Raw genomic sequence first — 26668 nt, 5'->3', positions numbered from 1 at the left:
ATTTATTCTCTACAAAAAAAAAAAAAAAAAAAAAAAAAAAACCACGATTCTGTTCTTCACGGTGAGTGAATTAATACTCCATTGTACGTACAGCATATTTTTTTTATCCATTTCGTCTATTGATTGGCACCTAGACTAATTCTGTAGGTGTATCAGTATTTCTATAGTGTGCAGATTTCATTTCTTTGGATGGTGAAATAGCTTTGTCATTTAATAGTTCTACTTTTAGTTTTTTGAGGAACCTTGATTTCCATAGTGGCTATTCTAATTTGCATTCCCACCAACCATGTGGAAAGTTGAAATTATTTCTATTACTTTAAAAACATCTGACTATTTATGGAATTCAGCAGAAACATATCGACCAAAAGATACATCATTGGTAAAAGTTGCCTTTTAAATAGTGTTTTTGAATGGTGAATTTATTTATATACAACTTAAAATTCAAAACTGTAAGTACACAAAACAACAAAATCTGTCTTCTACCCTTTCCTTCCCATTCTTCAGTTCTTCTTCCCATACTAACCAGTGTCCCCGGTCTGTTGTGTGTTCTTCAGAGCTATCATAGTCTTATGCAATTATAGATTTTCCCCTACAGAAAAGCTAAGCACTCTCTACCTCCCCTTTTCAGTAAGCAACGTGTCTTGAGGTTTACTCTGTAGACATAAAGCTACTCTGCTCTTGGACAGCTGCATATTGGACCAATGAGTATGTTAATTTCAATAGCCCCCCCATCGGTGTGTAGTCAAGCAGACTCTATTTTCTTTTATTTGTTTGGTTTTGTTTTGATATTTGCAAATAATACTAGTTAATGATCTTCCCATATGACTCCTTGATGCTAACCATTTTCAGCCAGCTTGATTTTTGCATAACTGCAGAGGTGAGGAAGATGTTTCCATTCACCTGAAATCCCTTCTGGAGAGAAAACCTCTAAAAGTTCTGGGCCATGTACGCTGCAGTGGGATTGTAATCCTGTCCTCCATGAAATAGCAGAGATCCTTCCATTGTTCTCAGGTCCCCTGTGTTTGCCAAGCATGGTAAAAATGGTGCTGCCATTCCAGGCTCAGTGAGAAAGCAGGCACATGGCTATGGCTCTGGAATACAGAAAACTTTGCTCTTGTGGATCCTTAGTGGCTTTCCTTGATGGCTTCCCTCAAATGCTGGAGGAAAGAGTCAAACAGCTACTATGGAATCTTGTGGTTACCTATCAGAAAAATGAAGTCCCGGGATTGGTCAGCAGCATGTATCTCATGTCTTCTAGTTTCCTTCCCTAAGAATGAAGCTTTAATAAGCAGCTGCAGCCACACCCCGAGACTCACTGGCCGGCCAAGAGTATGCTATATACCCCTGTGTGTCTTCCATAGGGTACGTGCTTAGTAACTAGTTTTCATGGAGTAATGAGGGTGAATGAAGCTAGGTTTTATTTATAGGTTGTTAGAATTACAGGATTTCCTAAAAGCTGCGACTGAAGCCCAAGAGCTAGAGGAAAGGATTGTTGGCTCAAGAGCTGAAGACAAAAGCAAACTGAAGAAACTACTGACCTCGGTTCAGCTACGGTAAGAATTTTGGCCAAAATGGTGGAGGCGTGACACAAGAGACAACTCTTGCAACTCCAAGTGTAGCTACAGGTCCATAAATGATCCATAAGAAAAGCCCCACAGACACTACTAGAAAACCTCTGGGTACAATTAGAAGTGTTTGCCAGGAGTCTGGGACAGTTTTCACCCTGAAACTGTTTAAAACCTCTGGCTCTGTTATGTAAGGTAGGGTGCAAATGGAAATTTTTGATGAAGGCAAGCCACGGGGGGGGGGGGGGGGGGGGGGGGGGGGGGGGGAAGACAGGCATCTAAAATTGTACCTTTAATGATTCAAGCACCAGTCTAGGAGGGTGCTAGTCTATCTGAGATCATACTCTAGGAAGGAGTACGGCTCTCACAACCATCCTTCTCTAGCCGTTCTTTCTGAAAGGATCTTTACAAACTCATAAGTCTGTCCTGAGATCTATTTCAATTCCGTGTTGCAATTCTAGGTCCAGATCTGAACTCATAACTAAAATACAGATTCGCTCCCCAGAACTGATAGCAGGAAAGTGCCAGACCTGCCAGCCACCCAGGCAAGGTTGACTCCTAGACAAGCAGGATTTGACCTCCAATCTCACCAAAAGGACAAGTTCAGATTAAATGACATTTCATTTCAATATTTGACCTTTCTCTATACCTGTGAAAATCCTCCTGTACACTTCTCTCTAAGGAGAGAGAAGCTTGGGGTAAGGGAATGATATAAATGGGAGCTCAGAAAACCCATTTAACTCAGAGCCATAGAAACATTTTATTTTTATTAGAAATTTTCTTTCAACACTGTTTTACAAAAAACAAAAAAAAATGAACAGCCTTTCCTGATTACTTTGTAATGGAGACTGTGTTAAATTTTCATCTTTTTCTTTCATTAGTGGATAAATCTATCTACTAAACTATCTCCCATAGATAACACTATGACATTCTTACAATGCAGAACTTGGTTTTCTCTCAACTGCACATTTAAAACAGGATAATTCTGGATTTTAGAAGCCATTCCTTCCCTCCCACCCTTTGCCTTTCCTTCAGGTTTCACACTACACTCATGTGACTGCTCATCCGCACTCTCCCACCCTCACCCCCTCCCCAAACCCATTTGTCCCCTGAGTGTGTATACTCAGATATACACAAGGCCTCTTGGGTTTACAGTTCACAATAACATGTCTCTTCCTTTCCTCTCTCACCTTGCTGTTTACATCATTAATTCAGGCTTGTTCGACCACGGGAGCTTCAACATTTGCTTCCCGTTCATCAGTGCTGTGCTTGTGTATGATCTTTGTTATCTCCATACTCATCAGGATACTATTCACCCATCACGATCTGCCTCAGATTTCCCTTTTCAAAGCTCAGGGTTTTCTTTGGATGTTCTTATCTTCACAGCTAAATAACAAGGTGAATAGGGCAGTTATTACATCTTATTCATATAACAGCTCCTAATTCTTGAGTCACACCGCCTAGACTGAAGTCCTTGCCCTCTTGGTTATCTGCCGACTGAAATTCTGGTCTTGGTTCTCTCATCTGCAACAGGAGAGGGATGGTAGGTTATCCTACATGGATCCTGTGGGCATTAAACAAGAAAACACACGAAAAGACTAGTATTTGGAATTTTGTAATCATCCAATAAATAGTAGCTTTTACAACTGATATTCATCTTATCTCCAAAGTACATAACACAGTGCCCTGATGTTCAGCTATGCTTAATCCACATTCACTGGGATTTGGCTGAGTCAACTGCTTGATAAGAAGGGGGGGGCAGTACATTACAGAATGGAGAAACCTCCTGGTATCACCAAGGCTGTCATATCATAAGGCTGCTACTTACTGTTGTCTGCCAGCCAAGTTCTTTCTAAGTCCCTGTCAGTCTCTTAGTCCTGCTCCAGAGATCTGTAGGTTTGGCGGAGGGTACCGGGGCGGCTTTCCCAGAGTATTCTATCCTTCTTGCCAAAAAAAATCTGACCTGCTGCAGAGAGCAGATTGCTAGTCTTCCTGGGGTCCCCAATGTGCTACTAAAACTGTGGTCCACAGATGCCAACCTCCTGTCTGCAATCTTATTGAATAGGCCCCTAAATTGGTCTGCCAGAACTAGAGAGTAACTAAGGCTAAGACACTCTGCTTTCTTAGGCTGAGAGTGTCCGTGGGCATCATGTGAAGGATGCTTTCAGCTGGGACCTCCTCAATACTTAAAAGTGCAAAACAGAGGCAACAGGGATAGATGTGTTAGTTTTGTGACACGAAAAGAAACATTTAACTATACAGTTTGAGCTTCAGTAAGCATCGTGAATACTAGAACATCAAGTAGCCAGAGATTCAGGCTTAAATGATCTACCTCTTACTGAAAACAATTCAGAAAGGTAAGAAACAATTCTTATAAAAGTGAAACGTGTAACCAAAGGTGTCATAGGTCAGCCCTGAGGCAAACACATAGGAATCTTTCTTCTAATCTAAGTCGTATAAAATTTTAGAACTTCTCTCGTCTGAGGATAAACTGAATCTTAATAGCTAGTTCACCTGGCTATGAGGGCAATTTCATGAGATAAGTAAACAACTGATGATGGATGGTACAGTGTCCCTCCTGTTTCAGAATTAGTCGCAGCCTGCAAGGACAAGAAGTAAGACTTTGATTTTAACATTTCCATAAGCAGGTGAGTAAGAGATGGGAGCATGTCTGAGAAGTTGACCTAGATTGTGCTAGGTGTAGTTCACCTCTCTGAAACAGGAACGCTCAGAGCTCAGGGCTATTATTCACAGGTGTCCACCTCGGTGCACAGAGCTGCTCCCAACCTAAAGTGATCCGCGTTCATGTTGGGTTTAACCTCAGTTCCGACGTTTGATTGCCATTTCCAGCAAAGCCGGTTTCCTAGCTGAAGGAAGCCCTTCCCAAAGGGTGAATTCCCTACAGCTTCATTTGTTTAAATTCCCTTAGTGGTCTTTATTACGAAGGGTGTGGTGTTTTGTTTGCCTCCACCCCCTCCCACCCCAATTCAAGGTAATAATAAGTCAACAAACAAGTAACATGCCCTAAAAAAGCAACACGTCGATTTCCTTGACTGCCCAGGGCATGATCTGGGTTGGTGCAAGGTGGAGATGCTGTGGCCAGTACAAGAGGCACCGTCGGGGGCAAGGCTGGGGATCGGAGTTGTTGGGGAGAGGACTAGGGACCCTAGGGTTGGGCCAGGAGGGGAATGCACGGGCAGGGAGGAGGCTCCGGTAGAGCCCGACAGGTCCCGGCAGCTCCCCTCACCCCTCCCCACGCCTCCCGGGTTTCCCCCCCATGGCTTAGGGTTTCCTGTTTCAGTTCTCAGAGTTCTCCAGCAGCAGGTGCTAGTTTGCCAAGCTCCGCTCCAGTGGCAGCGAAGGAAGTCAAGAGAACGGAGGGGAGGAACGCGGCACGCAGTGGCTGCAGCGGCTGGGGCGGGCAGGCGGGCAGGCGGGCGAGCAAGCGAGAGAGCGAGCCGGGAGCGCGGCGGCGGGCGGCGGGCGGCGGAGCCCCGGGGCGCCTGAGAGCCGCGGCCCTGGCGTGCAGTCCGCCGGGCGTGCGGGCGGGCCGGCGGCATGGGGGAGCGTCCCGCTCGGCCCGAGCCCTAGGGGCGGCCGCGGTGGCCCGGCGCTGAGGCGAGAGGCGGCCGCCTGGCGGAGGGGGGCCCGGGGCCGGCCCGGCTTCCAGAGCATGCCGTGATGGCTGCGGAGAAGACATTGCAGGTGGGTGGCAAGGAGGCCCGCGGGGTGTGAGGAGGGCCGGGGTGGCCGCGCTAGTCTTTCCTCGCCGCCCTCACTGCGGCGTGCTCCGCGAGCGAGCGGCGCGGGAGGCCCGCGGGGCAGGGGAGGCCGCGCCCGAGAGCCGAGCTCAGGATCCGCTCAGGGAACTCCAGGCCCAGGCGGCTCCGACCCCCGAGGTCGAGTGGCGCAGCGCCCGCCGCCCCGGAACGCTGAGCGGGAAAGCCGAGCGCATCCCGCCCGCGGGCGGCGCCAGCCCCGTGGGGAATTCGACGAGGGGAGGCCGGGCCCGGCGGCCTAGAACGCCGGTCCAGTAGCTCCCGCCCGCCTGAGGGCCAGAGCCAGCGAACATGGAGGCGGGCCCGGGCGCCGCCGAGGGAAACGGACCCACGGCTGTGATCCTGCCTCTCGGACCCTCGCGCGCTCGTGGGGTGAGACATCACCCGGCATCTCCATCCAGCCCCGCCATTCGCTTTCATTAGCCATCTCTCCACCGGTCCTCTGGCGAGTCCTAGGGAAACCAACCTTTCACCCTTCGCCCGGTCCCCGTCCTCAGCCTCCTGTCCAGAGCCCGCGCCCATTTCAGCTGGGCTCATTTTTAACTCCCTGTGAGCTACAAGGTGTTACTTAACTTGGAGAAACGAATCCCGCTTTTCCCTTCTACACTGTTTTATCCTTTATTGTCCTTAAAATCCTTACAAACAGCGGTTGCTTCAAAGCACGGATTACTCTAACTGGGTCTCCTGCTGCTTTGGGTATCCGTTAACACTGGGGGTTTGTGTTTTCAGTTTTGTGATAAAGAGACGAAGCCGTAATCCACATTTAGGGGAAGTTCTCCTATTGGTTGCAGGACTGACTGTCTTGGAGTATCTCCAGCTCCATCAGACGATTATTGATTCAGATTTTTCTTAACCCCCTTAGAATAGATGAAGAGATAATTGGGCCTAAGCATTGTATATTTAGAAATCTGAGAAAGTTGTACAGTTCTTCACTCATTTCCTTATTGAGATTTTCGTCTCTACTTCACATATAAACAGAAACCCGGAGACGTACCTCACTTTTTTTTTTTAACTTTCCAAGACCCATTTAAAAAGAGTACAGCTAGAAGCAGTGGGACACATGCCTGTGATTCCCCCAGCACTCAGCTAGTGCAACAGGATCCTAAGTTCGAGGATATATTAAACAAAATCATGGGTACAAGGGTATAATCTAAGTTTATTTAGTCTCTTACATGTATAATTAATTGATTTTGCTTTACAGTTTCTTAAATCTTGGTAGTCTCTGACTTTTGAATAGATGGCCCAAGCCCGTGCACACACACATTTCCTTCTGTTCTTGCACTTTAGCAATGTAAATGTAATCATTTGAAGGCATCATAAAGACATCAAAATGACCTGTTTGGTTGAATCTGAATTTATGACTTGAAATTTCTTGAAGAATTGCTTTTATTTTCATAGTAAGTTGCAATTCTTCTAGAATCTGACCATTAAGAAGAGTAAACACGCCTTTAGTCCCAACATTTGGGAGGCAGAAGCAGGCAGATCTCTTCAGTTCTAAGCCACCTTGGTCCCTATAGCAAGTTCTAGGTTAGTCAGGGCTATAATGTTTACATCCTTGTCTCTAAATAAGCAACAAAACAAAAGAGAAAACATTATAGACAAAATAAATGAGCATTTTCTTTTCTCTCTGATATTTGGGGTTGAATTTGGGACCTACTGTAGCTAGGGTTTCGAACACTGATTTGGATCCCACAACCCAAGTGAATAACAATGAAGACATCAATAGTTTTTAACTTCTAATTGATAATGAAAGTCTAATGGAACTATTTTGGTGTAATGGAAAATAGAAACTTGGAATGTTTGTGTGCCGGGGTGGGGGGCGCTTTTATTACTCACTTCCTTTTATCACCTTTTTAAATGATCACAATAAAAATATCCTGTTTTATATTTGGGGCCCCTCTGGTGACATCTTAATGGGTTACAACTGCTAAATTGTACCCCAAGTGGTTAACATAAAATTATCTTTAAAACATTTTTTTCTAGTCCAAAATTGAATTATCTTGTTATTCTAGCAGAGTTCCATGGTTCTTGCATTTAAATACTGCATATGTCTAAAAGTGTTGCTGTCAGTACGTAGTTAATGATTTGCATTTTAAGTGTAGAACAGTTGCAATTCTTTTGCATTCTGATTTGATGTTTTAAAGAAACAAGATGTTGATTGAATTGTTTTAAAAAATATATTTTTTAATGTTTTTAATGTTAGAATGTACAATTTTAAAGTGATCTACCAGTTATTGCTCATTTAAAGTTGGTATACTTCTGTTTCATTGTTAAAAAATTATTTAGGTATCGAGTAAGGGCCCTAACCGCTGGAGGACTACTTACTAACAGATAGAACATAATGCTTAATGGAAATCTCTTAAGCACTGTGAGTGAAGAAGTGAAAAATTAAGATTTCATGTAAGGCTTCAAAATTAGGTACAAGTAGATGGCACTGAGGGAGAGTCATATCTTGGGACTCTGGCTGGAAAGCAGAGTGGGTGGGGCAGGGCCTGTGGCATGTGGCAGTCATATGGTATTGTTTGTATTAGGAAGAAAAGTAATAAAGGAGTGAATAATTAACATTTCTTGAAGGAAAATTCCAGGTTTAGTTTTTAACTATTGAGAGCCTGGAGTTTGACCTGCACTGTACCAAATATTCCAGAAAAGCTTGGTGTGTTTCCTAATCAGCCTCCTAGACCTGCAGCAAGTCCTCTCCAGTTAACAGTCATAGGTTGAGGGTTTCAAAGGTAACCATGCTGCATTTCTGTTGTGACAGTATTAAAATCTCCGTAACTTTACCATAGATTTGCCTGTTACGGTTAAGGTGGGACAGTACAGTGGCATCATCCTTCTTCGGAGTTCGTTTTTTCTGAAAGCAGACCACGTTCCCATAGATGTGGAGTTAAATTGTTTAAAGAGTTGAATCCCTCCTTCTGGTTCCTAGAACAAAGTGCATCAAGGATTTACTTATGGTATGGACTATACTTCAAGTATTTTCTTTTTTAAAAATGTTATTTTATGTAATCATCCTCCTGCTCTCAGGCATTTGTGTTTCCTAATATCAAAATCATAATACTTTTACTGAGTATCTCAGTAAAAAGGTGTTTTGTATCTGCGGTTTAAGAATGTATCTGTAAACATAGTGATAAAAAAAGAATGCATGTTTTACCACAAGTTGAATTGATATGTAAACCCATCAAGCAGAGAGTAAGAAGGCTGCTGGACAGTGGTGGTGCACACCTTTAATCCCAGCACTCAGGAGGCAGAGGCAGGCAGATTTCTGAGTTCGAGGCCAGCCTGGTCTATAGAGCAAGTTTCAGGACAGCCAGAGCTGCACCAAGAAACTTTGTCTCGAAAAACAAACAAGCAAGCAAACAAACAAGTAAGAAGGTTGATTTCATCATGATTTAATTAAAGATTAACTTTAAAAATCTTTCACAGTTGGGCTGGTAAGATTGCTGCTAACCCTGAAGACCTGGATTTTATTGATGGGACCAACAAAGTGGAAGGAGCTATCACAAAGTGGAATCAGCTCTCACAGCTTGTCCTGTGACCTCCCGTGAGCTCTGTAGTGTGCACATATAAATCGATGGTCTAGGTGACGGAGACTTACGTAGCTCTGCAGAGTGTTGCTTATGTGAGGTGTGGTAAATGCCAGGAGCTTTTATGTTGACTCATGTCAGTAATGGGGTTTTCTCTGTCAGTAACTACTCCTTAGTGACACTGTCACTCACTTTCTCTAATTTACAGATGATATCAGCTCTGCATTGTGAAACTAGATGATAGCAAGCCAACCTTGTACCTAAAAAGTCAGTGACCAGGTGGGTCTGTCCAGCCTGCTCCCCACATAAGACCCAGGATAGCTAAGAATGGAGCCCAACACAATACTGTAGACTTGCTTCAAACATGAAGGGTTTTGTTCATTTGTTTTGGTAATTCCATTGTGTAGTTTTCAAGCTCTGCAAATAATGTTGTGTGTTCCTGTGTCAGAAGTTTGGACACATCTGGTAGAGGATGTTAAGATATAGAGGTTGATACCAACCAAGGACTGCACATGGAGGGGTCTGATTGTTCAGGCAGCATGTGTATAGTAGAGGATTGCAAATTCAATCATCAATAGGAGGAGAGGAGCTCGGCCCTGTGAAAGTTCTGAGCCCCAGTGTAGGGGAATGCCAGGGCCAGAAAGTGGGAGAGGGCGGGGTGGCAGGCATGGGGAAGTGGGAGGCAACAGGGGTTTGTTTTGGTTGTTTTTGTTTGTTTCTTTGTTTTTTGGAGGGGAAACTGGGAATGGAGAAATTTACATGTAAATAAAAAAAAAAAGATATAGAGGTTGAAGAATGAAGGTTTGTATTTTACGGAAAAGGCATATGCGGCTTCTGCCATCAGCCTAACCTAGTCCTGTCAGTTCTGGGTCTCATCCTAAGTAAGAATCTTAACTTCATTTCTGTTCCTACCCATCAAACACTACATACTTTGTAGCCTTGCTTTTACTGGGACAAAATAATAATTGAGGGCTGGTAAGACCACTCAGTGTGCAAAGGCGCTTGCTTCCAAAGCCTGATGTCCAAAATCAAGAACCTAAAGAGTGGAGGGAGAAAACTTTCTCTCACAGGTTGTCCTCTGACCTCCAGAAGCACTACACACACACACACACACACACACACACACACACACACACAGGGGGGGGGCATTAAAACACACTTAGCAGTCTCCTCATTGGTTTGAATGGACAGTAGGTTTTATTTCTTTTGCTTTTTATTTAATCCTGTACTTTTAGTTGTATTGGGAGGAACTGAAGTTGCCAGATGTAAAACTTCTGTAAAATCAAACTTTTATTGTTACAAATTTGCAAGCTTATATTTTTAGGTTTTTCAAAAATTCTTTAAATCTATTACTTTATGTCTTTTAGGATGAAGCTAAAATTAGTTTTTATTCTTAGTCATCTGTGCTCATTTCCTACTCAAAATGATGTGGGCTTCATTTATCCTCTTGTGAGATTTACTCAGTTTCAGATCTTGGCTTTTACTTCATAATTTACTTTAATTGTGTCATACACTTACATTAAATGGTTTGCTCATATAATTGAAGCCATCTCATTAGAACTTATGCTTTTTAAATATTTGTGTCATTTTCTTTGGCCTGATTGAGTTGATCTTAGGCATTACTTTCTGGGATTTTAGTTATAATTTGAAGATGACTACTAGTACAGCAATAAACAACTTGAAATGTACAATAAATGGTCTTTTTTAGATGAAATATTCCTGGTTTTGCTAAGACAAAACAAGTGCCTGAAGTAGAACAGAAGTCATGAGTTTAGTCAGCCCAAGTCCATATGAAGGACCCACTCAGTAAACTGGGATATTTTCTAAATGCTATCTCAATTATTTTTTACTACTTTAACCTATCTTTTAAAATTAAAATTGCAGTGTGATATTTTGGCATATTTTAGCACATTTGTAAAACATAGAAAAGGTATAAAATAATAATGAAAACATCTATAATTCTCACCTAAAGATAACCTAAAATGTTAGATTCCTTGTTTTTACTACAAAGTTCCTTTAATCATTATAAGCACATCCTTCAAAAAAAATGTATGAACATTATAGTTTCTGCTCTTCATGTTCCTTTAAGTGATTCTTTTTACTGCCTGGATGACATTGAACATATTCAAATATTACAATTTGATTTTTTTAAAAAAAGACTCAAATAAGATTAGAAATGAAAATGAAACATTAAAACTGATATCACAAACATAAAAAGAGATTACTTGGGCTTATTATGAAAAACTGCATGCTACCAACTAGGAAAGCTAAAAAGAAATGGATACATTTATGGACACATAGATTTTGATAAAATTTTTCCCCATAATAAACAATTGAGGGACAAATGTCTCTGTATAAAGCTCTGTGCCCATGGTGCCTTCATTATAAATTCTGTTTTTATTTTTGTCATTTTAAAATCATGTGCACTTATATGAGTTTATGTACACAAGTATACAGGAGTCCCCCAGAGACCAGAAGAAATGTCATATACCCTAGAGTTGGAGTCAGAGGCACTTGTAAGTCACCTGAACTCAGTGCTGGAAACTGAACTCAGTTCTTTTAACTGCTAAAGCATCCCTCCAGCTTTAAACACATTGTCTGGCATGTGATCACAGCAGCTGGTCTCTAGAGAAGGTACACTAGTTAGCATTACTATAAGCAGCATATGACTGTCCATTGCTATGCACCCATCAGTGTTGGTGCACACAGTCTGGTTGATTACTAGCCGTGAGTGGATTTTAGTCAGGAGACCAGACTGAGCTCCTGTTGTACTGCTGCATGGCATGTGTGTGATTTGGGCTGCATTTCATCTTCATTTCCTTAAGCCTCAGTTTTCTGGGCTATAAAATGGTGATAGTAACAGCTGTTAGGATATGACCATGTATCATGACTTCTGGGAAGGACTGGTGGAACACGCTGAGTCACTGAAGCCCTTAGCTGTTAGAGTTATTAGGAACAGCTTCTCATTATCCATAATATGGTACCCCATGATTTGAAATCAGAAGTGCTCCAAAATACAACACTTTTGAGTGTAACATAATGCCCCAAATAAGAAATTGTATGCCATGAAAACATACTTGATGAATCACTTGATGAAGTGATTAGAATGTTATATAAGTAACTATGTTCAATATGTAATAGCCCCTTACTCAACTTGCTACATTTGTTATCTTTTTTTTTTAATTGGATATTTTATTTATTTACATTTCAAATGTTATCCCCTTTCGTGGCTTCCCCTCTGCAAAACCCTATCCCATGCCCCCTTACCTTGCTTCTCTGAGGGTGTTCCCCACCCATCCACCCACTCCCACCTCACTGCCTTAGCATTCCTCTACACTGGGGCATCAAGCCTTCACAGGACCAAGGGCCTCCCCTTCCACTGATGCCAGATATGGTCTGTATGACATCGCCCGGGATCCTCTAGCTTTCATAGTCTCTGGTGAGAAGTCTGGTGTAGTTTTGATAGGTCAGCCTTTATATGTTACTTGACCTTTTTCTCTTACTGCTTTTAATATTCTTTCTTTCTTTTGTGCATTTGGTGTTTTTACTATTATGTGACGGGAGGAATTTCTCTTCTGGTCCAATCTATTTGGAGTTCTGTAGGCTTCTTTTATGTTCATGGGCATCTCTTTCTTTAGGTTAGGGAAGTTTTCTTCTATAATTTTGTTGAAGATATTTACTGGCCCATTACATTGGGAGTCTTCACTCTCTTCTATACCTATTATCCTTAGGTTTGGTCTTCTCATTGTGTCCTGGAGTTCCTGGATGTTTTGGGTTAGGACCTTTTTGCATTTTGCATTTTCTTTGACTGTTGTGTCAATGTTTTCTATGGTGTCTTCTGCCCCTGAGATTCTCTTTTCTATCTCTTGTATTCTGTTGGTGATGCTTGCATCTATGACTCCTGATCTCTTTCCTAGGTTTTCTAACCCCAGGATTGTCTCCCTTTGTGATTTGTTTATTGTTTCTATTTCCATTTTTAGATCCTGGATGATTTTGTTCATTTCCTTCACCTGTTTGGTTGTGTTTTCCTATAATTCTTTAAGGGATTTTGCATTTCCTCTTTAAGGACTTCTAACTTTTACCTGTGTTCTCCAGTATTTCTTTAAGGGAGTTATTTATATCCTTCTTAAAGTCCCCTATCATCATCATGAGATGTGATTTTAAATCAGAGTCTTGCTTTTCTGTTGTGTTGGGGTATCCAAGACTCGATGTGGTAGGAGAACTTGGTTCTGATGATGCCAGGTAACCTTGTATTTCTGTTACTTATGTTCTTGCCTTTGCCTCTCATCTGGTTACCTCTTGTGTTAGCTGGTCTTGCTATCTCTGACTGTGTCTTGTCCCTCCTGCAAGCCTATGTGTCAGTACTCCTGGGAGACCAGTTCTTTCTGGGAGGAATTTGGGTATGGAGAGCTGTGGTACTCCAGGGTGCAGACAGAAATCAGATGGATCCTTTCCCTAGGCTGTTCCTTGGTTCCTGTGTCCTGATGGCTCTGGATGGGTCCCTCTTGGGCTAGGAATGTGAGCAGAAGTGGTGGTCTTACCTGTGCTCACAGGTGAGTCAGCACTCCTGGGAAACCAGCTCTCTCCCAGTGGTATTTGGGTATGGAGCCCTGTGGCACAGGGTCAGTTCCAGGTGCAGATGGAAACTGGAAGGATCCTGTCCCAGGCTGCTCCTTGGTTTTTGTATCCTGAGGGCTCCAGTCAGGGTGGTCTTACCAGTCTCACAGGTGTGTCCGCACTCCTGGGAGACCAGCTCTCTCCCATTGGTATTTGAGTATGGAGCACTGTGGCACAGGATCAGTTCTGGCGTAGACCTCGTTATCTCTTTAAAGTGAAATTCTCATTTACTTTACAAATGCTGGTTCCATACGGACACACTCATTTACTAAGTCATTGCTTCCCCTACAGCCTTAGCCATTGTTTACTGAACCCAACAGGTTAAAAAGTTTTCCTAAGAGAAAGAAATGGGGTTAGCAGGGGCTGGAGCGATGGCTCGGCAGTTAAGAGCACTGACTGCTTTTCCAAAGGTCCTGAGTTCAATTCCCAGCAATCAAATGGTGGCTCACAACCATCTATAATGGGATCTAATGTCCTCTTCTGGTGTGTGTCTGAAGACAGCTACAGTGTACTCACATTTGAAAAAGAAAAAGAAGCTGGGCGTGGTGGCACACACCCTTAATTCCAGCACTTGGGAAGCAGAGGCAGGTGGATTTCTGAGCTTGAGGCCAGGCTGGTCTACAGAGTGAGTTCCAGGACAGCCAGGGCTACACAGAGAAACCCTGTCTCGAAAAACAAAACAAACAAAACAAAACAACAAAAAAAGAAAAACCCTTTAATTTTTTATATAACAGGTTCAAATTTCTTCCAGAAGAGACTGAGATAAACTAATTCTCTTCACACACACACACACACACACACACACACACACACACAAAATGACTTTGGAGAGTTATAGCAGCTATATTCACCTTTGTAACCTGTCTCAGTCACTTAGCATGCCACTCATGACAGGCATGCAAATTAGTGAATTGATGAATCTATTGGATACTGACTTAAACCCCCATCGGCTTTGGATTGCTTATCTTGGCCCTTGTTATTTTCTCACTTTTCATCAAAGTATTACTTTGAAACTATTACTTGTACAGACTTGCAATAAAGATTAACTAGGTATCATATAATTTATATGTCCTGAATTTCAGTTAAATGATTATCAGTAAGATAAACTTTTAAGTCATTGTTTGATTTCTTGCAAGTCAAAATGATTCTTTAGGAATATTTTTAAATACATGATTTTATCCAGTATAATATCTGGGAGAACTGTTATGGCTTTAACTTTCTTTCTTTTTTTTTTTTAAAGATTTATTTATTTATTTTATGTGTATGAATACACTGTAACTGTACAGATGACTGTGAGTCATCATGTGGCTGCTGGGAATTGAACTCAGGACCTCTGCTTGCTCTGATCCCGCTTGCTCGCTCACATTGTAGCTATCTTAAGATGCACCAGAAGAGGGTGTCATATCTCATTAAGGGTGATTGTGAGCCACCATGTGGTTGCTGGGATCCGAACTCAGGACCTTCGGAAGAGCAGTCAGTGCTCTTACCTGCTGAGCCTTCTCACCAGCCCCATGGCTTTAACTTTCAATAGTTAATTTGTAGGCCCATGAAGCAAGCTAACTGAAGAGTATGGCAAAACAGCAGTGTATTGCTTCAGGATACGTCATGGGTAGAAATGACAAGGTTAGTGAGACCATACTGTGGGAAGGGATGGCTGTTCTTAGTCTGACTCCAGCCAAGTAGTCTACAGGAAACTTTTAACATCTCCCATCTGAGTCATTGAGTCATTAAAGTGAAAGAAACAGTGCTGTTTAAAGGAAACCCTGGCTTCCTCTTAGGCACTTGTTTTATTGTCTTGTAATTTTGATTTCATTTCTTCTCTCCACCAGTTTCCCTGCCCCTGATAGGGTCTCACTATGGCCTTTGGCTGTCTTGGAACTCATGTACACCAGGCTGCCCTCAAACTCACAAAGATCCTGCCTCTGCCTCCTTAATGCTGGGATTAAAGGATTGCACCACCACACCAGGCCCATTTACTGCCTCCAGTATTCCTGGCCACCAATAAATCAATGTATTTCTTCTAAATTGCTGGTTGCCAACAATTTTCATGCTTATTTTTTTCACCAGTTACTAACATTTTCTAATTAACATCACTAGCTAGAGTCTTTTCTGGCATTGTAATCTTATTTTTTTCTTACAAAACAATATACTTTATCTTTGGCTTTTCTGAATTAAGTGTTACCTCTTTTTCCCACAAGAAACATTGCTCTAGATTATTTTTGTTTTACAAGTTAATAGGATGGTATCACAAACAAAGGACTAAAACAGAGCATGTGGACTTTGAGGGCATTTGATTTTGTGGCTCTGTAAATGGAAGGACAGCTTGTAAGGTATGATAATAGGCTTTTCCTAAAGGATGTTCTTTTTTTTTCTGTATTAATAAGAAGAAAACTTTAGAGTTATATCCATGTGATATAAGTAGATAGTGTGAGCTGTTTGATTCCTTGGCTCTTTAAACAAGTGGTGTGTGAGACCCGGTGAGAGCCATTGCCTGCATGCTACTCTTTCATCTAGGTTAATAGAGAACCTTTATGATTATTCTACTGAGAAAATGAAGTAAATACTGTGAGTTGAGCATTCTATTCTTTGTACTGTAGTTTCCCTTACAAACATTTTCAAGGCTGTGCTGTGCTTCTGCCTTTCCTGTGTGACAGGAACTGTTATGTTACTGTAGGTATCAATCCCACTGTCCTTGTCACAGCCACAGCCCTGTTCTAGAAATCATGCTGAAGAGCTGAGAGGATGAGCAGCTTCTCTAGGTACAAGGTTAGGTCCAGGCAGCATAATATGGTACTCTTTCTTAGACTCTAAATTGTAAGTGTATAATTTATTCTAGCTTTGCTCATCCTCGTCTCATTAGATTCCTGCTGCAGTTAACTGTGCCCTAGGATTTACAGTAAGTATTCAGAGAAAAACCAGTGAATCATCTCTAGAAATAAAGGCACCTAAATAGCAACAAGTGATTCCATCTGCTTCTATGGCATTGAGAGATACTGTTGAATGAAATAACCACATCATTTTTAAGTCAGCAAACCCTGAGGCCTGTGTGTAGCAAATGGATAAGTTACAGAAAATGACAAGTCCTTCTCTCATGTTTATATACTAGATAACCTAGTAGCATATTCATAATTGAGTTAACTAAGAACATACAGGATCATGTTTGGTGCTGAGGTAGGAGTTCACTATGTAGTCTACGGTACTGGAACTCATGACCCTCTTTCCTCTGCCTCTAGTATCTGAACTGCTTAATAGATCATTTTAATACAACCAACATTCCTGTTTTTCTTCTAAATATATTTCTATAACTGATTTTTGCAACAAGTATGTAGTATGTCACACATGTGATATGAAAATATAATTAATACTTACTGACTGGTTATTATGCATCTGATACTATTCTTAGGGTTTGATCATTAATTTTCAAAATAAACCATATTGTAAGCCTTTATTTTCCACAACTGGGGATAATCAGGCATGGAAAGATGAATTTGCCCAAGACCTTAGGTAGGTCGATACATGAGTAAGTCGACAAACACACATGTACTCTCTTAGTGAATTATTAGTAAGTATAATCTTCCATCAAATGTGTGATATTTGTGATCATATTTTCATATCATATGTAGCATTTAAAAACTCTTATAGTATATCAGGGTCAGTACATACTCATATGTGCACACAGGCTCGTGCACACACATACACACACATTGTTCTTTTATGTTACAACATGACTAGTTAAAAGTTAAGATGCAGGTATAAAAGTTGGTTGGGAAGAGGCACTCTAATTCTTTTACATTTTAATATGTGTGTGTATGTGTATATAAATATATGTGTATATATGCTTATATATACACATATATGTGTATATATAAGCATATATACACATATATGGAACACTCAAGAGACTCAGATAAACACTGACAAGTTGAGTTGTAGTTCACTAAAGTTTCAAGTCTAACAAGTATTTTCTAAGACATTAATAATAGCTAGTTAGAAAATATGAGCAAAAGAAATATTCCCTTCTATTTCAGTGTTCACAGCAGTAAAAACAAAAGAGCAAAGTATTTTAAGTTTCTTGAGAAATATATGACCCATAAAGGGCTCTATTGAAAGATAAAGGAGACTTTAGTGGCCTCAGGGTCATGAGTTACACTGCCCAGCACCACAAGACTCTGTGTTTTCAGTGGGGGCTCCTTATAGAAGTGCTGCTCCAGGATCCCCAGAAATTCTCAGCAGCATTTTTGCTGAAAATTTTGTCAAGACAACTAACACACATCTGGAAGAATGTACATAAAACCATGGCCAGGATGTGAGTGTGGAGACAGTAGAGAGTATAAGAGTGAAGGACTTGTACATATAGTGTACCCAGCCTGCAGTTGTTCATTTATGGCTAGGTTGGAAATAGAGAAAGATCAGTGGAGCATGGAGTAAAGAAGTATGTTTATAAGATAATACATGGAACTGGGACCATAACTATCCAAACCCCACTAAAACCTTCCTATAGAATCCCACCTCAAAGGCCAAATTCTTTCTACGACTTTCTACAACCTGGGGACTCAGGACCACTATGAGTATGTTAAAATGTGGCCTTGGGAAATCAGAATCTTGAAGGTCTTTGATTAAAATGAAGTGTCAAGCTTTGAGAAGCATTGCCCTTTAACACTCTGGTTTCTCTGGCCTTAGTTCAGTTCCTTGCCACCTCCTCTGCCTGACCCTTTGTATACTCTATGATGGAAGAGAAGAGGACACCCGTTGACACTTGCAGTTCCCAGTGGAAGACCCCTAGGACACACTCGGTTTAGAGTAAAGCTGGTAGTAAACATTTATAGGTCTAGAAGAGTTTTCAAGAAGGAGCAAAATTACAATGGATTCTTATGATTCATTGTAGCTTTGTCATACAGAGTTCCCACAAACAATTAATTAGAGAACGCTGGACCATTTCCTCTCACAGGAAATACAGTCCTCTCCCATTGTCTATGGAAGATACTTTCTAAGACCATAGTGGATTTTCAGACAGTGTGATAGCTGTGTAGACATCATTCATTTGATCTTGAAGACTGATCTAATGATGGAAACTCTTTTAATTATGATATAGTCAAGATTATTCTTTTTAGTTTGCTTTACCAAGCAGCTTTAATTAGTTTGCCATGTGGTTTAATTAACACAAAAGCATAACAGACCTGTGTGCAGCTTAAGAAGCTGGACTTGCCTTCACAAGACCTCCTCCTAGACTTACCGATCAAGTAAGATGCAATCCAAGAAAAAGACAGAGGGAGCAAGTACTACCCCATCGGGGGCTGTATAACTATGAATCCAAAGGGGCACGCAGGGCTTCCTTGAGTGTTGGTCGCACCAGAAACTCTACTTTGAAATGCTCACCACTCTGTCACATAAAGATAAACTCTTTTAACAGGGTAGCATTTTTGTCTTCAAATTGGCAAGGACCTATTTTTTTTTTTTATGATTGCATTTTTACTAAAGGATCTTGAGGTTCAAGCACACTGCTGCATGCTAAATCATTTGTACAAAGGAGTAGCTGAAGAGAAAGTAATTGTGCTCTCAGGAAGTTCATCTGGTTCACAAACAAGTGCAGTTTAGACTACTCATGTTATAGACCTTCAAAGGGGTTGGGATCTTTAAACGTTAAGACCATCTTATGGAGAAGTGAGCCTTGGCTTTGACTTAGGATGACACGTGTTTTCAGGATGAGAGCACCTTAGGCAGGTCTCTTAACTTCTGCAACTTTGTTTTTGCTGTCTCTTTACTACAAGTGAAACAAGAAGTACAATTATAGGGCCACAGGAAGCCCTAATCATAAACAGAGTCTTGAAAACAAAGACAATTAGCAACTTCTGATTTGAAGCTGTTTATCTGTTTAGCCTGAGAATGATGTCATTAGAAGAAACTTTGTCAGGAAGACACCTGGGGTAATTAAGGAGATAAATGGAAAGATAGGGGAGGGTATTCTTTGCCTGCGTGGAGGTTTTTCATATCCAGGAGGAGAACAAAGTTTAGAAGAGAAAATAATCAGGATTTAATTAACTAGAACTTAATGAAAGAGTTGAAAAATGGACAGAGCTCTGGTGAATAGTTTCAGGAATGCACCAATTGCATCAGGGAAGAGTTCCTAAGTCAGTGAGAATTACTACACAGTCAGATGTGAACAAAAACCTGTGTTGTGTTTTCCAAGGCTGAACATTTTTTGCATGTGTAGTTTTGTTTTATAAACATAAAAATTAATCTGAAACGTGGGCTATCTTTTGATTTAATGTTACTACCTACCACTTTCTTCCCTTATGCTTCTGTTAATATCACCTCATCAGATAACCTTCAGACCACTCCATGTCACTCTAAGAGGGCTGCCAATTACAGCCCCACATACCTTTGGCTGCACCTTTTGGGTGAAAGAATGAGGACATGACCCAAAACTGCACTGTCTCTGGAATTTGAATAGCCATCCCAGAGTCATCAGATGAAAGTGTTCCTGTAACCTGACAGGTCAAACCTGGGGCTCTGTCCTGGTCTTCTTCAGCCTTCCAGAAGGTTTAGTTGAGTTCTTTTTTTGATCCTTGTCTTAGGGTTACTATCACAGTGATGAGACAGCATGACCAAAGCAACTTGTGGAGGAAAGGGTTTGTTTGGTTTACATAATACAAGCCAAGGACCACCAAAGGAAAGCAGGAAGTCAAACCAGGCAGGATCCTGAAGGCGGGAGCCGATGCAGAGGCCGTGGAGGGCACTGCTGACTGCTGTGCTCCATGACTTGCTCAACTTGCTTTCTTAGAGACTCGAAAACCACTAGTTTGGGGATGGCACTACCCACAATGCTCTGGGCTCCTCCCACATCATACATCAATCATTAATTAAGAAAATGTTCCACAGACTTACCTACAGCCTGATTTTATGGAGGCGTTTTCTCAAAAGAGGTTCCCCTCTCACAAGCTACTCTATAACCTGTATCAGGTGGACATAGAATTAGTCACTGTAAGCCTGTAAGCTTTTTATAAAATTTATTTTTCTTTAAAAGTTTGTTTTACCTGTGGATAAAATTTTTTAAAAATACACATCAGTTATTTCTTACTGTGTTGTGTGTTTGTTTTTTGAGACACCATCTCATTCTGAAGCCCAGGTCAGCCTTTAGCTCAGCATTTTCTCTTCTGAATGCTAAGATAAGAGCTGTAAACCCGTGCAACTTATTTCTTACTCCCTTTGTTCTTTCTACTTTTCTTTGCTGTTAGTATATTGGGGTACTTTTAGGAGCAAAAAAGTCTTATACTAAAGATTTTTGACATTTCATTCTTGGTATGGATTGGGAAAGATGTTTTTATTAAAAAACAATACTGTATTTCTTATTAATCATTTTATTCATTTATATTTCAGACCAGTACTGTTTTTTTGGGTTTTGGGGTGTTTTTGGTTTTTTTGTTTGTTTTTTTTGTTTGTTTGTTTTTGGCTGGAAGGAAGATGTGTCTTGATTATTTTAACCTACTTCCCTATCTGCCAACCATGATTAACTTCCATGAGAACTTCCAACTACTTCACTAAGAAGTGAGAGCAGAGGGTATGTTTGGAGTCTGAGCTTTGCACTGTGCTCCAGCGGGCTGTTTCCATTGTAATGCATTAGTGTACATTCTGTTGTTTGCTTACTTTGTTGTGTGAGGTGCAGAATTTGTAGGTCCAGCTGGCCTCCAGTTTGGGGTTCTCCCACCTGCACATCCTGAGTGCTTTGATGGTGGGCAGGTGTCACTACATCTGGCCTCTTAATACATTGATGGCCAGCCAATATGAATATTGTTAGATTATAAGCTTTGTTTAATACAAAATTACTTATATTTGATGATTTACTGTACTAGAAGGTTCTGATTACAGCTCATATTTCTTCTCACAGTTGATGTTAAATACAGGATGTACTTTATTTTAATTTTGGTTGGATTATATTCAGGGCCAGATCTGAACATAAGCCAGTGTTGAAGTTTTCATGCTCTGCCTCCTCTTCCTGGTCTTCTGGGCAAAGGAACTTAGGAGAATGTATATTTCTTAGAACGTTCTAGAATCACCATATAAAAAGTGATAGCAGCTCTTGGCATACAGTTGATCCTGTGACTTTCTTTTAACTGATACTATGTAGTAGTTTGTATTTGGTTCATATAGTCAGTATTCTCCGTGTTGTGCTTCAAGGTTTCAGATAACACTCAGAAAAATAGTTTCATGTATGGAAGATCTCATGCCTTCCTAACTGAAAAGCTCAGATATGGGTAGTAGAACCAGTTCATGTTTTTAAACTGTGTATATAGATTATCCTTTATTTGGCTGATTAGTTCATTTTTTTAATACCCTGAGAAATAACAAATTTTGGCTAAATTTTTATCTTGATACTTTCGGGCACAATTGGGGAATTTTGATAGAATAATCTTCCATGATACTGCTGGTGGAATCAAGAGTGCTCATATATTAAAGAGAAAGGTAACACATTAGGGGAAAGATAACAGTCAATGTGAGTCACCTCTGGCCAAGAAACTGGCTTCCAAGCACAGCCTCAAGGCACATTTGCCTCACTTTCTTGCCTCAGAAGGCAAAGATTTGCCTTCTGATTTTCAAATGATAGATTCATTCTTTGCATTGACAAATTGTAGGAAACACCAAAAGCTGTGCTAGCTCCTTTGTGTTACTTTGTTTTGTTTCTGTCATATAAGTCTTTTGCAATGATCCAAACAGAGTTCATAAGGGTCAGCTGTTTTTATTTGTCCTGCAGTGGGAAGTGGACTAAGCAGGTCTATGTCACTAAAAATACCAGACTGGGCTCTTTCACCTACAGATGTTTTAAAGTGCTTAACATTATCCAATACTGGCAACCAAGAGGGTATAAATATCGCAGCAGGGTCTGATTAGGTTTTTCAGACCAGTGCCTTTATTTGCTGTTTGGAAAAAAAGAAAAAAAAAAAAGCTTAATCCAGTGCTGTTGCTCAGGCTTCCTGCTGTGCCCTGGGGTAGTTTTCCTTCTTTGTGATTCCTCCCCTCTAGCATTAAAGCTGTAAGCTAGTAACTATGGTAGCAAGTGATAAAGAAAAGGAGAAAACTAAGAGGCATCTGACTGTCCATTCATACTAGGTAGTTTCCTTTTACAAACAAAAGGAAAAGGCCTTAATATTAATACTGTTCTCACCCCGTCTTCTACATGGATTTATTTTGTCTTCTTCCTATTTATCTGATTTAGGCCTTATTGCTTTCAGAGTTGATACCTTTTCCCCACCTTTTAAAAGAGCTCTGGGAATGGGAGGAGGTAGAGCTGAATCCTCTCTACTTCTCTAATTTTCTTCATTTCTGTGATACACATGTTTACCCCAAAGTGAGGCTTTGTATTCCGTGCGTGTACTTGACCTCATCATTTGCAATAAACTGTGATAATAAAGATACTTTATCTTGATTTTCAGTGAACTAATAAATTCAGGCCAGAGGTTTGACTGCTTCTGCTACATCACTACAGTGCTTGGCAGAAAAATAATAGCTCTCACTTCATAAATTAACACAATATCCAAAATCTAGCAGTTGCGTTTTATTTCAACAATATTGTCACTGGGCTGACAAGATGGCTTAGCTGGGTTGACAAGATGGCTTAGAGGGTAGAGGAGCTTGGCAAGCCCAACAGCATGAGTTTGATCACTGGGCCCTCATAATGGAAGAGAGAACCAACTTAAGAAAGTTATCTCCTGACTCCACACTTGCGCACACACACACACACACACACACACACACACACAAAACTTCAGTAAAAATTAAGTTCTATTGAGGGAAAACATCCATAGACATGATGACCTATAATATCATACTGTACCTTTTAATTCTGGAAATGGATATCAGGTGTTTAGTCAGCATGGTAAATGTTTTTAGTGAGATAGCTAAAAATTTTAAGTTTATGAAATAGATTTTTCATTTTGTATATAGAGAAAAGTGTGATTTGTGTTTGAATGAACATGAAAAGAACAAGAGCAGAAGTCCCAAAGAGAACTTCCTTGTCCTAGGTTTTCACAAATGGTCCACTGTGTGTGAAAAGAGAGGTTGACTTAGGTTGTTTGGGGTATTTTTGTTTTATGTCTTTAAAGTCTGGATTCTGCATAAATTAGTAGTTCTTAGCCTATACTGGAATTTTATTTGCAGTTCAGTATAAAGGGAGTTTGTATGTGGAACAGTGTATACAGCCGTATGTGTTCATGTGCATGTGTGAAATACACACATGTGTATGTGTTGCTTCTATACTACATACATGGGTAGTCTACATCATATAAGTAAGTAGAGCAGCAGTAGTTTTTTTTCAGTAAGGAAATACTACAATGCCTTATGGTGTTGACATTTGGATTAAATGTTTTCATAATCCTAGCTCACTCAAGAAATAACCTATGCAGCACTCAGAAGCAAGTAGTCCGTAGGATTATAAATGCTGTCATGTGGAATATAGAAGTAAATCAAGGGTACTTATTTAGTATACTTTAGATGTCCTTCAAAATTATCCCAGTATTTCTTTTTAGTACTAACATATTCTAGACTTAAATTTGAGTATTACAACTTTCAAATTTTGTGAAATACATTTTTAGCAAGTATGTTATGAAAGGTTTTATTTTTACTTAAATTGCTAACTAGTATCTATAATAAGAGTTTTACATTGCTATATTACATAGCTCAGCTGGTCTGGTCTGGTCTGGTCTGGTCTAATGATTTTAGGTTGAAATTAGTTTTGTTTAAATGTATGCTTTTATGTTACTTGTTTTCACATACTTAGACCAAATTAGTATTTTATTTTACTATACTTCTAGAGAACTTTTAGAATTAATTCTATTTGTAAACTTATATGCTTTTGATTTTGCCATTTTCACCAGCTCTCTTTAAATTTTATTATCTTTTTGTTGTTGTTGTTGTTGTTGTTGCTTTAGTTTTTTTCAGGACAGGGTTTCTTTGTGCAGCCCTTGCTGTCCTGGAACTCACTTTGTAGACCAGGCTGGCCTCGAGATACACCTACCTCTGCCTCCCGAGTGCTGAAATTAAAGGTGAGCACTACTACCCACCACTGCCCAGCTAATACTTGAAAGTATAGATTTTCCACTGTAGCCAGAGAAATACATTAACCGTAACTTCTGCCTCAGTTCACTAGTAACTGATCTATTAAAGGAGATTGCTGCACTAGTTAACTGCTACTTTGACACACCTCATTTTCTTTCTCTTCCCAAAGAAAAATGAGACACTGATAGACTAGTAATATATAACCTCAACTTTTTTGGAAACATGCAACTTTTACTACTTTAAAATATAATTGCTTTCTTTGTTTTTGTGCATTAAAAACAGAGGAAAGGCTGAAGTCTGCTCAAGCCAGGTGTTTCTTGTTGGCAGCCTGCTCCCTAATGACTGCTCTCATAGAGCAGCTGCCTACTAGTCAGCTTTGTATGGCCTATTGTTGCTGCACACCCCTCGTTTAATACACATGCTGCCCGGGGCAGGCCCAAGAATGACATCAACTTGCTTATCTTAGAAACCTACGAACCTGATGCAGGGTGCTGAGGTTGCCTTGCATCTGCCTTACTAACTAATTGTGAGCTTTCTGGCCTGTGATTGGCTGTTGCTCCACTCGGTAATAGGTTAAGCAAAGACATTGCCATTCCATCTGTTCAACCACTCATTGTTCTTCTTGCTTGCCTGGAAGTCTGCAGCTAAAATTGTTGTTACTGCTGGAGCTGCCACAGAAACCAATGTCTTTGTATTTTCCTGCTAACGTAAGTATCTGTACTACTTAGTGCTTTTAGAAGTTAAACTTTGCTGTAAAGGCCATATTCTTAGCTCTGTGAAGGATAGGAGGCACCACAAAAGAAAAGGAAAATGTAGTGCCAATATACTAAGAGAATCTGGTTATTTCCGTTAAGAATATATCTGTGAAGCAGAATTTTATATTTTTATGTTTTCGCATATACTTACTTTTAGCTTAGTGAATGCTTGTAAGCTCTGGGCATTAAACACAATCATTTGGAACTTAAGACAAGTTATTTGCAAGTTCTAATTATCCTGCTAAACAACAAATTTAGATTTTCTCTTGTCGAATGCTTTTGTTTCTCTCGGCATGCCTGTGAAATGCTGGTCATGTTCAGTGGATTGTTTCTGTTGTATGAAGAGTCTAGTGTGCAGAGATGGATTGAGACTGATCGCTGTTTCCAACAGCTGCTTTTAAAGATGATGATTAAGCATTCAGGTGCCTTGTCAACAATGTCAGTATTTGTGTCTAGTTTCTTTTTCTCCTTCTCTTCCCCTTATGTTAATTTCAGATATTAGGTTGAAGATGCCATTCCAGTTAGTTTCAAGAGTTCTGTAATAGGGAACCGAGTAGACAAAGACTTTCATCTGTCAGTTGGGAGGCAAAGAAAGAACCTAAAGGGTTAAAGAGAGGTTTTCGTTTCTACCACATGCCCTATTGTGTGAACATATGCATAAGTCTATTGAAAGTTTTCAGAAGATAGGCAGGCCACCAGTTGCTGGTCTCCTGCAGTTCCAGTAGACATCTGTTGCCCCAGAACATTAACCAATCTGTTCAAAGGAACATCCTTCCTTTGTTAGCTAGAGGGGTGCAGACAACAGTGCTCACTCAAGGACAGTGGTAATTAAATACGCAAAGACCATAGCAGTAGGTATTTATTACATATTCATTATTTTATTCTCATTGTTCTCTAGTATAACCATTTGGGTAGCAACCAGAACCTATTTTCATGCGTTGTGACTTTACAAACAAATAATTTGATGTAGCAAGTTTATGGTCTAATATTCCTAGTCACTATAATGCTCTTTAGAATGCTAAAAACAAGCTTTACCCAGTTCAAGGTGAGTTGTTATCCAAATTGCCTATTGAGAACTATCAAACAATTTTTTCACTAAATAGAGGAATTCCAGTAGATGCAATAAATTTCAGATCAGTACCCTTCATGTCCTAGACCTGCATTTAGCCACTATAGAGTTATTTTTTTGACAACTGAAAGAATAAGTCACTCTTTATCATCATCTACAAAATCAACATAATTCATTCTTTTTCAACAATAATGTATCTATAATTTTTTAGATAGTCTTTATCAAGAAAAAGAGTAAGTTTCTGTTATCTAGAGGTAGTCTATGGATTTATAAAACTGGATATGTCTTTATTGCATTTTTGCCTAATATT

At 40.3% G+C, this 26668-nt stretch overlaps 1 protein-coding gene across 8 annotated transcripts in view; it reads left to right on the top strand.

Moving 5' to 3' along the window:
- Positions 1–4911: 4911 nt before the first annotated feature.
- Positions 4912–26668, top strand: part of Zc3h12c (zinc finger CCCH-type containing 12C) — a 59763-nt gene continuing 38006 nt past the window's right edge. For 3 of the 8 annotated variants that reach the window (XM_031344162.1, XM_031344161.1, XM_031344160.1), the window contains exon 1: positions 5352–5716. In XM_031344162.1, coding sequence (XP_031200022.1) covers positions 5636–5716 — 81 coding nt within the window. In that variant the 5' untranslated portion in view covers positions 5352–5635. Of the gene's footprint in view, positions 5271–5350; positions 5717–8130; positions 8299–9076; positions 9148–25133; positions 25242–26668 lie in introns of those variants that run through there. The other 5 variants (XM_031344163.1, XM_031344159.1, XM_031344156.1 and 2 more) reach the window with 5 other exon arrangements.

This window comes from Mastomys coucha, unplaced genomic scaffold (genome assembly GCF_008632895.1).
Source record: "Mastomys coucha isolate ucsf_1 unplaced genomic scaffold, UCSF_Mcou_1 pScaffold23, whole genome shotgun sequence".
NCBI classification, from domain to species: Eukaryota; Metazoa; Chordata; class Mammalia; order Rodentia; family Muridae; genus Mastomys; species Mastomys coucha.
The sequence above is the reverse complement of the archived record's forward strand: the minus strand, read 5'-3'. Positions and strand labels throughout refer to the sequence as shown.